Below are 15,542 nucleotides of genomic sequence, written 5' to 3'. Positions count from 1 at the left end.
CTGCACTCTCACATAACCACCTCCAAGTCTTCTTGCCGAACAACTAAACTGTATATATGCGCCCCTTCCCCCTACCCCCACACGAAGCAAGGGCGAGCATGTTATGCTCGTCACATAATAAAATTTAAAAAAAAAAAAACCTGGAAAATTCACTACTAAATTACAAAAATTGCAAATCAATCTCATTTTGTACACATGTACACAAAGATATGAGCTGTTATTGTCCGGTCTCTTCAAATGATTCCAAGTGCAACACCCAATCTTTTTCCCCTTATCTTCATGCCTGATCACTGGCAATATAAAAACAGAGAAGCGAGCTATGTACAAGGTTCACTTATGCTGTGTTTGGTTGGGAGATTTGAAGAGGAATTTAGAAAGGAAAAGGAAAAATGTGTGTGAAACTATGTGAAATGTATGTATATTTTATTCACATTTCACCTAAATTTTCCCTTTCCCTTTCCAAATCCCTCCTCAAATCTCCCAACCAAACACAGCGTTAATCCTTATTGCCAGTGAAACCATGGCGACTGATGGCCTCAATTGCAAGCCGCACTAAAGATATTAGTTCCTCTATATCTTGGAAACTGAAATCAATGACCCTCTTAATGGAAATAATGACCTCCCTATTCTGAGCCTCTTCCAGAATTACATTAGCAGCTGCAAAAGCATCCTGGGATTTCCTGGAGGCGTCCATTGCAGAATTTACATCCTTTGTCTGCAAAAAACAATTAAATGATGAAATGTTCATTCTTCTGACATTCCATGAAGAAGCATGGTTACAAAGAACAGAATGTGCACAACAAAACCAATTTAGGTTAATAAATTATCTCATGGTCTGACCACCCATCATATTAATTACAAGTATCACTTGTAAACACATATAAAAACAAGCCGTAAATCACACCCTAGAAGCTAAAAATCTATATTTGAGGACCTCTTTGTGATCATATCACAATTCACTGAGATTTCAAAAACGTCATCGACTGAGGCAGTAGTAGGTGCTTGTAATTCCGGTATAACTGAGGCCATTTTTTGCAGAGTGCAATTCATTTGCATGCAAGTGATGTAAGGAACAAAAGCCAATATCCTCAAATTTCCCTCCATTCATTAAGTATACTTTTCTAACATCATAAAGACCTATAATAAGTTCAGAGTGAATGACACACATGACTATATATAATTATGCCAGACCGTAAGTGCTTCTCTGTTTTCATATGAGAGCAAATAAATGAGGCAATTATTGTATAATAATCTACTTACGAAGTCGAGCAGTCGAACAAAGTTGGGACGGTTGTGAGCAACAATAGCATGGTTTCCAGCATGAGCACCGATGCTTTTAGAAAGAGCAGCCTTATCCACCATTGCTTGATTGTTCAAGTTATCAACATCTGATGCAGAAGATGAAGGAGATTCACCTAAGCAAATGATCACGAAGTGTAAAATCAATAAGAACATTATGTGGTTCATTAAAGGTAACATATAAAGCACAAATGCATTTTATGCACACTTATCCTCAATGTAGCAATCAAGGAGAGGGGGCAGCAAGGTATAACGTTTGTGTTACCCAGATGGGAAACAATAACATTAATGAAGGGCAATTTGTATGCCAACTAATATGCCTATGGAATGTCTTTTTCAATGTCACATCAGATCCACTGTTTCTAATGCGAATACAAACAAAGAATACACCACAAAGGGCATCCAACCCCTACCAATGACATCTCCAAGTAGTACCATAATGCAGATGTTCTTAACATTACCAGACTATATATGAACAGATAAAATAAAAAATATCAAAAGCATTTCTAATACAGCATTCTCAAGTGATTCGGCCAGTTCTTTTTTTCTTTTTCCCCCTTTTGGCTAGACAATAATCACAGCTACAAGTGCACGAAACATACTAGTAATAGCAGATAAAATTTAACACCTTAGTATGACCTCAAAGAAAAGTTACCGACGACACAATTGCATCTTCTACTTGCATGATCAAAACAATCAAATAAAATTGTCTTTTCTCCCAATATTACACAAAAAGCAGAGAAAGTTAACAGTTTCTACTATACTCAAATTCAATCACTAGGCCAAAAAAAATGGGGTATCATATGGAACCAGTTGTTTCCCATAGTTGCAAAGTTAATTAATGCATTTCAAATGCTGCTGGAAACAAATGGGCTTATTTCAGATATTGCACAGAACACGATGAAATGATGCTGGTTCTGTTTGAATCTCAAACCACAATGATTCTCTGATAATAACAACTAAAGGTTACTAGTGGAAAAATATATAACCAAATCTACCCATTCACCCCCTGGCCTGTGCATGGTGTCAGGCAATTGTTAGAAAGTGAAGATGAACATAATAGAGAGCGAGTAGGCCACTTTAAAGGAAGACAAAAGTTTATGTATATCTAAGCATTCTGTAACTTCATTCATACCTTGAGGAGCCATTTGTAAACTTGCTTGCAAATCAAGCCGATCTCTATTTGTACTGGCATTTTTGCAACAAACCACCCTCATGTATGCTACCTCCATGCATTTATAGGCCAATGCAGCGGAAGCCATTTCTCGGCGCTTCTCATATTCATGGGCACAGATTCTGCCAGTTTAACCAAGTTCAGGGTAAAGACAAATAAAAGGTGGTATGCTGATGCATAAATAAACCATCAGAAATGCCAAATCTACCATTTTTTTGTTTTTTTTTGAAAATCAACAATGAAATTTATTAAGTAAAGTAATAGAAAAGGTAGACAACAAGTCCTCATACAGTGAAGAAGGACAAAACAAAATAAAAACAACCATCAAAAAACTAAAAGAAAACAAGGAAAACCAATCACTAAGGATGGCAAATAGCAGCCCAATCCCTAGAAATCAAGAAGGACCAAATCTACCATATAATGACATCAATCTAGATCCATAATCAAAATCTTATCCAACAACAGTTGCCAAAAATTTCTCACCCCATTATTCTATAATAAACCTTAAAGTTAGTAATCTAAAGATATAAATCCTAAGTAAAACATTAATTCTTGTAATGCCTACTTTCCCATCCCATCTCCCCTTTCCTTATATAGCAATGTTCCTCTCTCAACTTCCACACTAAATACTCCCACTCACCCCCTTTATTTGATGGAGTTGGTGCTATGAGTTTATTTGTAGGAGAAGGCATCAACTATGTCAGGGGCGAATCTCTTCTTATATTTTCTGGTGTTTATCTTAAGTATCAATCTTTTAATAAATTTACTACTTTTTCACATTACTTTTTGGTTTGCTGGTTGAAACCCAATGATTGTAAAGTTCATCAGAGCAGTTTTTTCAGTTATGGAAAACGGCATTTTCCTTTGTATCATTTTCCAAAACATAAAAGATATTCTTTCTTTTCTGTGACTTCGGCATGTATAAAAGAAATATTGTGACATTTCATTTCCTACAACATTTTCAAATCGATTATTTTTTACATACCGTAATAGTTGATTCCATCAATTATAATTGAAAAGAAGAGTTACACAAGGTTTTTCAAACTAGAAGAGGTCTATGTCTATATTTTTATCTTCAAGTATTTTTAACTTCGAATTTTCTTGATTCCCATCCCATCCAAATAAGAAGATTCATAAATTGGGCTATTTTTATAGCATGTCTCGTTAAAGTGGAAGTGTTTCATCCTTTGTTTTTTCCTTTCCATTCATTTGGATCTCTTCCGTTTCATCGATTTTATCTGAATCATAATACTTCATTGCAATGTGTCAAACATTACCCATGTCTAGAATCACTAAGAGACATTCAATCTATCCATTAAAAAATGAAGTTTGGCTTTGCATGTTCCATTAATTGGTGTTTTTGGAATGTTCTAGAAATTGAGATAGCACATTATCTCCTTATTGGTCAAGATCTTAACCATTACTTTTGAGATAAGACCATTACAAGTATAGAAAACCACAAACAAGAAAGGATCAGGTTTTATCACTAGATAAAAACCTCCCATCGAAATATCATTTCTCAGAAATTTCAAAAGCTCTCTCTAAGTCACTAAGCAACACCGCAATGGAGGTTTTTTGCGACACCTATATATACTACGTCACCATTGTTCATCCCCAAGTATTCAGCCTTGCAAGGGTTGGTCCACATGGGATTTCCCGTGCCCCATGCTCCTTGGGAATAAGTGTCAATTCATAAGAACTCATTGCAAAAAGATCAAGTAACTGATTTTTAATTTGTTGAAAAGTACAATAGGCAATACACTGATACATTGATAGTATTAATCTAATATGAACAAATATTTTGATCAGTATTTTAACATTGTATAAACATATCAACAGCTATTTAGTTCGAAGGGTGAAAATAAAGCAACATATCACAGCTTATCAAGCCAAAATTCTAGAGCAATCAATCAAAGAATATTTCCTGAGAGCTGAAAGGGAAGAAAAACTGACAGATGTTTCATAGTTGTTGAAATACAACATCAGATATTCCAGACTGCTATTGAAAAAATAAAAATATTTGCTATGCCAAAAACTTCACAGAAAGGTACACCCAAGACATAGCTTGATATTGTTTCTCACAGAATACACAATTGCACACAACCACCCCCCCCCCCCCCCCCCCAAGAAAATAAATAAATAAATAAATATTAAATAGAATAAAATACAATAAAGAGAGAGATTCAGGAAAGCTGCTCAGGTAAGTTTTGGCTCAGAAAATGCTACACACAAAACTATGCAGTTTAGTATTAATATACAAGTTGAGCCAATAAGAAAGATGTCCTCTTTAAGACTGAGATGATATATTGACAATAATTACATTCCCTAAATTTGGCAGAGGCAAAAACTCTACTTACTCGCAAAGTTTGGCAGCATTACTATAGATTTGCATTTGAGACATCTCTCCATGTTTACTACTAACACCGTTGCAGGTTTCAAGAAGGGAAGCACCATGAAGAAACTTCAAGGCAGCTAGGAAGTATGTCAAGTTACATTCAAAACCAAACCCAAAACCCTACAAAAGAAAATTAAATCATACCAACAGTAAGAAAAAAAAGAAAGGTAAAACCTGCATATCAATCTTCCAATCAAAAAGAAAAATAGGCAAGTTAAAAAGCAATCTAGAAGAACCTTATAACGATCAGCATTGTCTCTGAGATCTTCAGCTTCTTTCAAAACATTACTAGCAACCTGACTGGAGGCATCCCTGACCGCACGCCGGTTAGGCACAGGATGTCCCAGGTGGTTAACAGCATTTTTTGGTTGTTTTAACACCTCTGATAAGTCACCATGACCAGAAGAATCAACTGGAATTACATCAAAAGCACTTCCTTTCAGCGATCTAGGTGCTGAATGGGGAACATGAGCTGGTGGGTCTTGTTTACCTGCATGACACAGGAAAGCTTGTGAATTCCCTCCCCTTGATTCCACTTGGGTGGGATCACTTTTCTGTACTTCACCCTCAAAATCCTGAATCAGGTTCTGCTGTGGGGTAATCTTAGTTACCCTGCTATCTTTGAGGGAATGGGCACCAAATTTCACAGCTGAACTATTATGCTCCACGAATTCCAATTGATTCTCTCTTCCATTGTCACTTTCCCATTTTCCAGAACCCTTGGTACCAACACTCTTGTCATCCTTGATGGGTTTAATCCTGCATTTTAAATGACTCGGTTCTTCAGGCGGTGGTGCAACATGGCATGAGCCAATCTCTACCCCATCCCTCAGGCTCTGCTTTGGATTCAATGCATCCATCTCACAAGGTGGATCAGATACCTTTGACTTAACCCTTTCAAAATTGTTCATGGAAATTCTATCATTGTCCTTGGACAGCAGAGAGGAACGCTTTCCGGATTTTTCTGGATTATCATGATAATGATTCTTGTTCAATCTATTCTCATTGTTGCAATGGTCCGAAGCATGCAGATCACCTGCACATGGGTTCTCCACGTTATTAGCATCACTCCTAACTAAATGGCCATTCTGAAACTCAGAAGGAGATTTGACCCTTGATTTAAATTTGCCACCAAACTTTTGACTATTGTTGTCCTGAAAATCTAGCACGGGAAATTCCAGAGGCTCTGAATGAGGGACACCAAAGACTTCTCTCCTTGCTTCCCAATATCGATTGCTCTCAATGTTGCCATCCCCATTGGATTTTCTTGGGCTATCCATCACAGGAAAATCACCATTCCTTCCAGCATCTTTCCCTAAGATGTGCCTTCTTGCAGGTGAAAGCTTGTCTAAATTGGAAGTCCGCATGGGAGATGAGGAAACTGATTCTACAGGTGAGCCTTTCACTTCAGGTATGAGGACCCTACTTTTACGAGAATCTGAGACCTTTGAAGAGCTTGAAGTGGCCGCCCTTGAAAATTGTTCAGATCCCAAATCCCTTTTCAATGAATCCACAACATCAGAGGCTGGTTTAGATGCAATTTTTGTTTTGTGTTTCCTTGGCTGTTGATCCTTCACAATATTCCCGGCCTCTACCCAACCATGAACTGGATTTTCTCTATTACCAGACGACAAGAAGGTTTCGGTCACCTTATTTTCTCTTTTTAATCTATCTTCACCCTTGCTTGTACTGGACTGCTTCCCCTCTGTCCTAGACACCTTTAATTTCTTTGCCTTCCTGAATTCACTATCACTAGACTCCTCCTTTACAAAGACCTTGCTCTCAGTTAGATGATTACCATTGTCTCGTGATGCCTCTACATAATTCTGACTTTCCTGCCAATCCTTTAATTTCCTCTTCTTCAGAGATAATTCTCTTTCATCATACTTTTTCATATCCAACGACCCAGTGTGAAGTGATATTGAAGTGCATTCTTCCCGTTTCTTTGCAGAAATTTGAACCTTTTCCTTCCAGTCAGACTCTGCATCCTTGGAGTAAAAATGTCCATTGTGTTTCTCCGTGCTCCTAACAGCTGCCATAGTTGGCAAACCACGACCTACCTTATCAATGTTCCCAGTAGGTTCGGTAGTGCCATACTTATTGATACCAAATGCAACATCAGCCTTAATTTTCTTTGTAGTCCCATACACATACTGGTCAGCTTCTCTCTTGCTTTTCAGCCTTTTTTGCTTGGCATCACCTGCAAATATATGTTCCATCAGACAAATGCATTACATATTTCACATAAATAAGCAGGTAGGAATTAAGAATATATATGTTATCTCTTCCTTACCACTATTTACATGCTTTTCTTTCTGTTTATGAGTATTTCTTTCCATAGGGATAATGCGAGACTTGCTCAAATGCTCAACACTACAGTTGTTCATTAAATTGGACTCCGAAATGGGCTGCTTCATGTCATTTAAGCTTCTGCATTTCACCATCTCCTCTTGAATGTTTTTAGTAGAGCCTGAAATCTGAATTGGAACACCATTACTGGCTGCGCAAGGTGTTCCTTTTGATCCCTGTTTCTTCTTTCGTGGATTAAGCAGGCCATGGGAACTAAGGTTCAGATGGTTCTGGTTCAAATGCAAGGCATCAGCTGAAGATGCTCCAGCTGCAGTTCTATCAGCATGCTTCTCAAGGTTATTCTGACTCTCAGGAAGCGGAAGTTGGTATAATGCATAGAGAGCTTTTGTTGTCTCTTCTTCACTGATATCACAACGGTTCATTCCAGGCCTGTGAAGAACATTTATAATAAGTAAAAGGTTCAGGCTTCAAAGGTGCCATTGGTGTATATGTCTGTACGTAAAATTAAAGACACTGTGCCTGTGTACATTATGCACAATAGAGAGCAATGCAAAAATACAATAAATTATTATCAGCAAAAGTCTTGCATAACACAATTAATCTATTCAACCGGATAAACTAGCTTGTCATTCTAATATTTCAAGTGCTAGCAAAATAAACTTACAGCCAGTTAAGCATGCTACACAACCAATTTTCGGGAAGTTGGTCTGGCTTGGTACCATCTGGTAGAAGGCGCCACTTATGACAACGATCACATAAGACCCAATTTTCTTCTATAACTACAAGAGGCACTGAAGTCGGTTCCATCTCAGAAGTAACTCCTTTAGCAGAAGGATGGACATCATTTGCAGCCTCTTTCAAACAAGTTTCAGATGTCAACTGGGTATCAACCTTTTTACAAGTAGATATCTCCTTCAATTTATCCAATGATGTACATTGTTCTTTCTCAACAGCCTCAGGGTTAGATCTCTTTGGCTTATCACCAAATGGCCTCTCCAATGAATTTATTTGGTTATTCATCTGTTCTACTCTTGTTTTGGGCAGTAGATCTTTACGGTTATCATGGCCATCTTGAATATCCTTCTGTGACTTTGAATTGTGCATTTTAGCAGCTTTCTTCTTCTCTTTTGGCACTTCATATGCTCTGGTCATCAAGCTTTCATCAGCTTCAGAAGCCGACTTACCATTACTGTGGCTTCCCTTCGACTTATTTTTGCCCTCAAATGAAAACTTTACCATGCCATGAGGCATTTTAGCTTCAACCTGTCCATGATATGTAGTTGTCTGACCAACCTTGTAACTGGAATGATCCATTGCCCCAACATTATGATCTCTCCTGCACTTAGAAACATCAGTGTCAGCTTTCGATGGGTCAGAAACTTTGTTTCCTTTGCTCTGGACATCTTCTCTAAGATCGGCTGAAACGTTCCTATGATAATTTTTTAATCTGCTTTCACAAATCTTCTCCATTGAACTACTCCTAGTCCTCAATTCTGCCTTTTCATACTTACCACCCTTTTGATCAGATAATGACTCGGACTCCTTAACTAGCCCAGTTGATAATCTGTCTTCCATCCCATCCTTAGTCACTTCCCTCTTCTTCAATGATATGTTTCTCCCAGCTTCCCTAGGAATCCCAGGTGCCATGGCAGCACCTTTCACACTGTCCACAACATTGCATACTGAATTTGAAATACGCTTGGGTTTTGTGTCATTAGAGAAACACCCTTTCTGGTCCAGGGACTCATTTTCCACATTTCGCACTTCAATATCAACTTCGCGCTTCACAATAGTAGTTCTTTTATCATCAAAATCCATACCAAGTTTTTGCTTCAACACTATCAAATTGTCACTCTTCTCCACTATCTTTGCTTTCTTGTCTTTTGGCACTTTACTATCCCCCATCAAGGAAGCTGAATCATCTGCTAACGCAACAGCATGCTCTTGCCCACTCTTGATGGCAGCAACAGGCTTACTGTTTTGTGAAAGTTTTTCCTTTCTTGCCAAGCAAAGTAAACTCTCATGGAGAGGTGATAAAAGAAAGCCACCAGGGACTGGAAAAGATGTCATACTCTGTTCCACGACATGAAAAGAGAACCAACAAATGCAAGTTCAACCATGTTCTTATAGGTCCATTCCATAAATGAAGTATTCTGTAAGAAAAATGAAGAAATAAAATTTACCTGAAGTATGCTGTGAAGAGATTCATCCACGTTCTCTTGGCATTCAGATGACATCCCACCGCTCTCATCAGGACTGTTCCCCATTGACGATGATGGAGAAATAAGCCCAAGGCCACTATAGATTGCAGCATTTTTCCTTGCTCTGTTATCAGAACCCACTTTGATTCGAACCTTCAGTGTTCTCTGGTCAGTTGGATTAACTGGCTTAATCGAAACAGGTTCATGTTTCATAGGGAACTTTTCAATAACTACAGCAGAAGGCAAGCACGAATTTTGTTTGGCTGAAATATCCCCTGATGAGGCCCTTGCAGTATGCAATTTGTTCAAACTGCAGGAAGCAGTGTTAAGCCTTAGAGATTGAGCAGCATCTGAGGGAGCTGTAGAATTCTGGGGAGCACGCTGTATAGTAACACAACCCGCATTACTCATGTAAACTAAAATTTCCCAAGCTGAACAGTCAGCCAAATGTTTCTTGTTCCTACCAATTCAACAAATAATAATAAGGAAACTTTTTTAAATACCTCGATGGGCAAGACATCAGGAGATCTTGGTGAGCTGAAATTCTGAACTCTCAGTGGAGTCTTTGACTGAGGCCGAACTGAGGGAGAACGCTGATAAGTGGGTAAAAATGAACCATACCCACCGAATTTCGCCCCTGACAAAATAAGTAATTCCAAGCCATCATTTTGGAGAAGGGAAAAGCAGTTATGCTTTTCTTCATGATCTTAAAAGTTCCATTGCTGGGTAACTTACCCAAATTCTCTGCAGAAACCCCGCCCTCAAAATCTTTCTGAAAATGCCCCAACACACTGTGAAGCTTCTCATCCTTCAACAAATAGAAGAAGAAAAAAAAAATTATTTTATAACCAAAAAAAATTTTGAGATAAAAAATAATTAAAAAAAAATAAAAAAAACTAAATCTTTAAATAGAACATACTTCAAGGCAGAATCATGAAGAGTACGAGTAACTGTGACCTATCATAATACACTAAACAACCCCAAAAAGAATAATAGTAATAATAATAACAACAACAATTTATTGTATTTATTATCTATTATATTATATAAGTGAACACTCTACTTGGTGATAATGTCTGTTATCACCCTATTTTATTCCAAAAAAACACCTGCTATCTGTACTTCCCTGCCTTACTTTTGCGCTAAAGCAAGAGAATTAGGAGTCCGCATATAATAACTCCTATGTGTGTTGTTATTCAACCAGGAGAAAAAAAAAAGAAGGTAAACATGTAACATCAAACCTAACTCACGTTCAGAAAAAAAAACTGCCGACCGTTTCAACCGTTTAATTGTGCACACATCGGCATGAGCCAAGATGCTAGTGACAGTAAAGTTAGCACCTGTAAGGCTGGATTGCAATTTGATTTATCCACTTCTCCAAATTCCCTTCCATATTCTGACAAAAATAAACCACTTGTGTATTTAGTTTCGACTGGATGTGTATTTTACCCAAATTTTAATGTAGTTGGACCTTTTTCTTTTTCTTCTTTGTTTTCCTCTTCTTTCTTTTATTAGCTGAACAAAATCCATATCAAACACCACAATAGTGCATCTAAAGCCAACTAAGGTACATTCCACAAGTTCATATTCAAAAATGATGTATTCTCTTCTCTCAGGGGTTGTGATCAATAAGTTACATAAAAACACCATTCATGGATAGATTATACCTTAAAACCACTTATTAGCATCATCAAATTGTGCAGTCCAATTAAGTTTTATAGTCTGAAGAAAAAGACTTCCAACCCTAATTGATCAACCAACTAAAGAAAAGTTGAACCGAATTACAGTAAGAACAGAATTGAACTCTTACAAGGTAAGAGAGAGCTATGTCAGGGTCAACGCTTGTATCGTCCTTGTAGTAGCAAGCTTCGCCCTCTTCAAGCTCTGTATCTTCCATATCAACCCTCCAGAACACCAACAAACCCTAACCCTAACTCTAGCCCCAAAAACCCTAACCCTACCCCAAAAAAACACCTTCCCTAAAGTCCAACATATCACACTCCTATCGCAAATAACTTCTCGACCCAACAAAACAATTCAAAAACCCACAGAAACCCAGATACCAATTCCTCTGAAACCGACTTAATCGAGCGTAATCACAAACCCTCATTGAACCTACTTGATCATCATTAATACAATAATTTGATACATATATATATATATATATTCACCGAAGTAGAATGAATCTGAGTATTGGGAGCCTTTGATTGTAACAATCGAACTCAGAACTCAGAAACCCTCAATCCCTTCTTCAGAGCCGCGCTTGATCGCCAGCGGAATCGATTCGAATGGTACGATGTGGGGTTGTTCGATGGATGTGTGTATATACATGCACAGCAGAGAAAAGCTTGTGTTTTTTTCTTTCCGTGTATTTGTTTAATTAGTTTTCCTTTGTTGTATGTCTTTTTTGTTTTCACTTTTGTCCTAACAATTAAATATAATATAATATAATATTAATTATTATTACTATTAATATTATTATTACTATTAATATTAAAAATAGTAATATTGCAGGTCAATTATAATGCATTTGTTATAATAGATTACATCGGGATGAATTTGTGGGATCTTATATCCCCGTTTGTTTGTTTGTTTGTTCGGTTTTTTTTTTTTTTTACAAGATAAATTAGATTTAAAAAAAATAAAGTGCTCGAAGTAAGAGTAAGAGTAAATGTAAGAGACTCAAAGAGATTATAAGATAATGACATAAGGTAAGAATGTAGAGGTGATAGGATAACTGGTCAACATTAATTGATGACATTTTTTTGTAATGTATGAAAGGGTTTGAGAAAAAAAAATATGTGACCAAAGCAAAAGCAAGAAGTTGAGAAAAGCCAAAGAGATTTAAAATACAAGAATAAGGGGAGCAAGACACGTGAGAGGTGGAAGACTAACTAGTCAACCTTATAATGGACAACACTTACAAAATAATATATTATATGAAATACAATGACTACTTAACGATAACAATCAAATTTATCAAATTAGAGAAATGTTAATATTTATGTGTTTTAGTTTAATTTTATTTAACAAATTAATATATAAATATATACATATAAGTGTATTTAGACAATAAAATTGGCGTGGAAGTGATATAAAACGTGGGAAACTAAATCTCATCATTTTCTTGTTTTCTTATTAAGTTGAAAATACCCGTGTGGCGAGGTGAGGCATGCCGTATATTAGGGTGGGAAGGATAATTTTTATTTTTATTTTTATTTTTAAATCATAGTCTTTTTTTTATAGCAAATAGTTAGTTTCATCTTTATTCCTATGTTTTTTTGTTTTTGCCATAGAATTTGTATCTAGATATCTCTCTAACATTTATGATTTAAAAGGTAACAAGTTAAGATTTTAAAGATTAACAAAGTAGTGGCTTACATTTTTTTGTAAAGTAATGACAGTGGAAAAGATATCATTTTGTGGGGAAAGTGTAATACTTGCAGGTGTGTGAGGGATGAATTGGAGTGTAAGGTGAGATAGAGAGATATGTCGCGATAAAACAAAGTTGTTATAGGTGATGAGGGGGTGGAATTGTAAGAAAAAAAGTCAGAGAAAGAGACAGCGGACTAGCTAAAGAACTACCAAACAATAGAATCTGCAAGAGATGAATGTACCAAGAGAAATGAGTTGTAAAAGATTGTAGAAATTGTTAGGGAAAATATAAGGATTTTTCACAAGGAAATTAATCAGTGGGAATAAGAAATTAATGCGGAAAAATTAAATCAAAAAGCAACACAAGAATTTTTACGCGGTTCCCTCAATGTGAGGTACGTCCACGGGATTGAAATCTAATTCCACTAGCAACCAAATAGTTTCCAAACGATTACAAATGAGATACGGATGGTCTCACAAGCCACCCTTACGTGAATTCCAAATAATTATAAATAAACAAGAGGAAAGATCTCACCAAATAAATGAACAAAAGTCTTCAAAACCAGAGTTGAAGAAGACCCAAAAATAACTAACCAAATCAATCCACACGCTGCCGAAATAAACCCAACGCATACACACACAAACTAGCCGCACAGTACTTCGGAAAATGTGAAAAACTTGTAGCAGTCGTCCAGTACTTTGTGAAGAATAAAAAATATATATATATATGGGGTTAGGTCTTGGGCTTTGATATAAAAATCCTAACTGTTTACTATCAAATACTTATTAGGATTCCAAAAGTCAGATATAATATATAAAATATATTATACCCAAACTAAACCAAACTCTTTTAATAAAATAATTGGGTCTCAAACTCCAATAAGGAGATATATCCCAACAATTTTCCCCCTATTGACGTAGCTGGAGACATCAACCATACCCGCCAAAGTTCGACACTTTAAATGTTTATCCCTCGACAAAGTCTTAGTCAACATATCCGAAATATTATCATCCGTGTGAACCTTTTCGAGTTGTAACAATTTCGAATCTAACACATCACGAATCCAATGGTATCTCACATCAATGTGTTTCGATCTCGAATGAAAAGTAAAATTTTTACTCAAGTGAATAGCACTTTGACTATCACAATAAAGCACATATTTTTCTTGCTTGAAACCCAACTCTTGCAAAAATTCTTCAACCATAACTCTTTTTTGCAAGTTTCCGTAATGGCAATAAATTCAGCTTCGGTAGTTGAGAGAACAACACATTTTTGTAATTTAGATTGTCATGCCACAGCTCCCCCTGCAAAAGTCATTAAATACGCCGAAGTAGATTTTCTAGAATCAACATCACCGGCATGTCAGAATCTGTGAATCCATCAAGCATCGGCTTACCATCCCCAAAACATAAACACACCTTTGAAGTCCCTCGAAGATACCTTAGAATCCATTTTACCGTTGCCCAATGTTCTTTATCCGGATTAGAGAGAAACCGGCTCATCACACCAACGGCGTGAGCAATATCCGGCCTTGTACAAACCATGGCGTACATTAAAGAACCAACTGTTGAAGCATAAGAAATTTTCTGCATATCTTCCCTGTCTTTCTCACTTGTAGGACATTGATTCAAACTAAACTTGAAGTGACTCGCAAGTGGACAACCAACCGACTTTGCTTTATCCATATTAAATCTCTTAAAAACCTTCTCAATGTAGCTTTCTGGAGACAACTAAATCAGCCCCTCTTTGCGATCACGAACAATCTTCATACCAAGAATTTGCTTTGCCAGCCCCAAATCTTTCATAGCAAAAGACTTGTTGAACTCCAATTTCAACTTGTTTATCATGGTGTAATCTTGACCCACAATTAACATGTCATCAACATAAAACAAAAGAATAATAAATTTATCATCCGGAAAATTTTTCACAAACACACAATGGTCCGAAGTGGTTTTAGAAAAACCATTATTCATCATGAAATAGTCATTTTTTTTGTACCATTGCCGCGGAGTTTGCTTGAGACCATACAAACTTTTCTTCAATTTGCAAACAAATTTCTCTTTCCCTTTTTCCATAAAACCTTCTAGTTGCTCCATGTAAATTTCTTCTTCAAGGTCACCATAAAGAAATGCGGTTTTTACATCAAGTTGTTCAACTTTAAGGTTCATACTTATAGCCATGCCAAGTACAACCCGAATATAAGACATCTTCACAACCGGCGAGAGAATCTCATCAAAATCAATACCCTTTTTTTGCCCAAAGCCTTTCACAACAAGACGTGCCTTGTACCTCATATTCTTGCCATCAACAACTTTCCATTTAAGCCGAAATTTGGCTTAAATTAAGCCATAATCTATCCTCATAAGTTGTACCAAACACACCAATATAGCTTAATTTAAGCAAAAAAACTGATTTAAGTTGAAAAAAAGTTCTACCAAACACCCACATTCTTCAATTTGAAGGCCCACTTATTTTTCAAAATTTTCCTCCCCTTAGGCAACTTCACTAAATCATAGGTGTGATTTTCAAGTAAGGAATTCATCTCTTCTTCCATGGCCTTTTTCCAATCACCTTTCTTTGCATGCTCAATTGCTTCTCGGTAGCTCTCAGGCTCCCCTTGATCAGAAATCAGCACAAACTCATTAGGAGGATACTTTCTCGAAGGTTGTCGGTCCCTTGTAGATTTTCTCAACTCAAGTTGTAGTGACGATTCTTGAGATGGATGTTCTTCCTCAACTTCCGACTCAACTTCATTAGGATTAACATCATCCTCTACATCTTCAATAG

At 36.7% G+C, this 15,542-nt stretch overlaps 1 protein-coding gene across 2 annotated transcripts; it reads right to left on the bottom strand.

The window, feature by feature from the left end:
* Positions 1-485: 485 nt before the first annotated feature.
* LOC114295735 (cysteine-tryptophan domain-containing zinc finger protein 3) lies at positions 486-11,772 on the bottom strand. Of its 2 annotated transcripts, none has more exons than XM_028240042.2 (11): positions 11,190-11,772; positions 10,115-10,187; positions 9,883-10,016; positions 9,362-9,760; positions 7,843-9,251; positions 7,162-7,607; positions 5,105-7,068; positions 4,831-4,988; positions 2,435-2,595; positions 1,261-1,415; positions 486-715 (listed from the first exon to the last, which is right to left on the bottom strand). In XM_028240042.2, the coding sequence occupies exons 1-11, from the start codon at positions 11,274-11,276 to the stop codon at positions 497-499; spliced, it is 5,205 nt and encodes a 1,734-aa protein (XP_028095843.2). In that variant the 5' UTR covers positions 11,277-11,772; the 3' UTR covers positions 486-496. The 2 variants fall into 2 exon arrangements, with proteins under 2 accessions (XP_028095843.2, XP_082731921.1); XM_082875795.1 differs by lacking the exon at positions 11,190-11,772 and adding an exon at positions 10,630-10,775.
* Positions 11,773-15,542: the final 3,770 nt, after the last annotated feature.

Source organism: Camellia sinensis, chromosome 6 (genome assembly GCF_055761805.1).
Source record: "Camellia sinensis isolate YWXY chromosome 6, ASM5576180v1, whole genome shotgun sequence".
Classification (NCBI taxonomy): Eukaryota; Viridiplantae; Streptophyta; class Magnoliopsida; order Ericales; family Theaceae; genus Camellia; species Camellia sinensis.
The sequence above is the reverse complement of the archived record's forward strand: the minus strand, read 5'-3'. Positions and strand labels throughout refer to the sequence as shown.

Coding starts and splice junctions, on each gene's coding strand:
- LOC114295735 (XM_028240042.2), bottom strand. CDS start 11,276: ATGGAAGATACAGAGCTTGAAGAGGGCGAAGCTTGCTACTACAAGGAC. Junction 7,608..7,842: donor TGTAGCATGCTTAACTGGCT/GTAAGTTTATTT, acceptor TGTTCTTCACAG/GCCTGGAATGAACCGTTGTG. Junction 2,596..4,830: donor AATGCTGCCAAACTTTGCGA/GTAAGTAGAGTT, acceptor TTAAACTGGCAG/AATCTGTGCCCATGAATATG.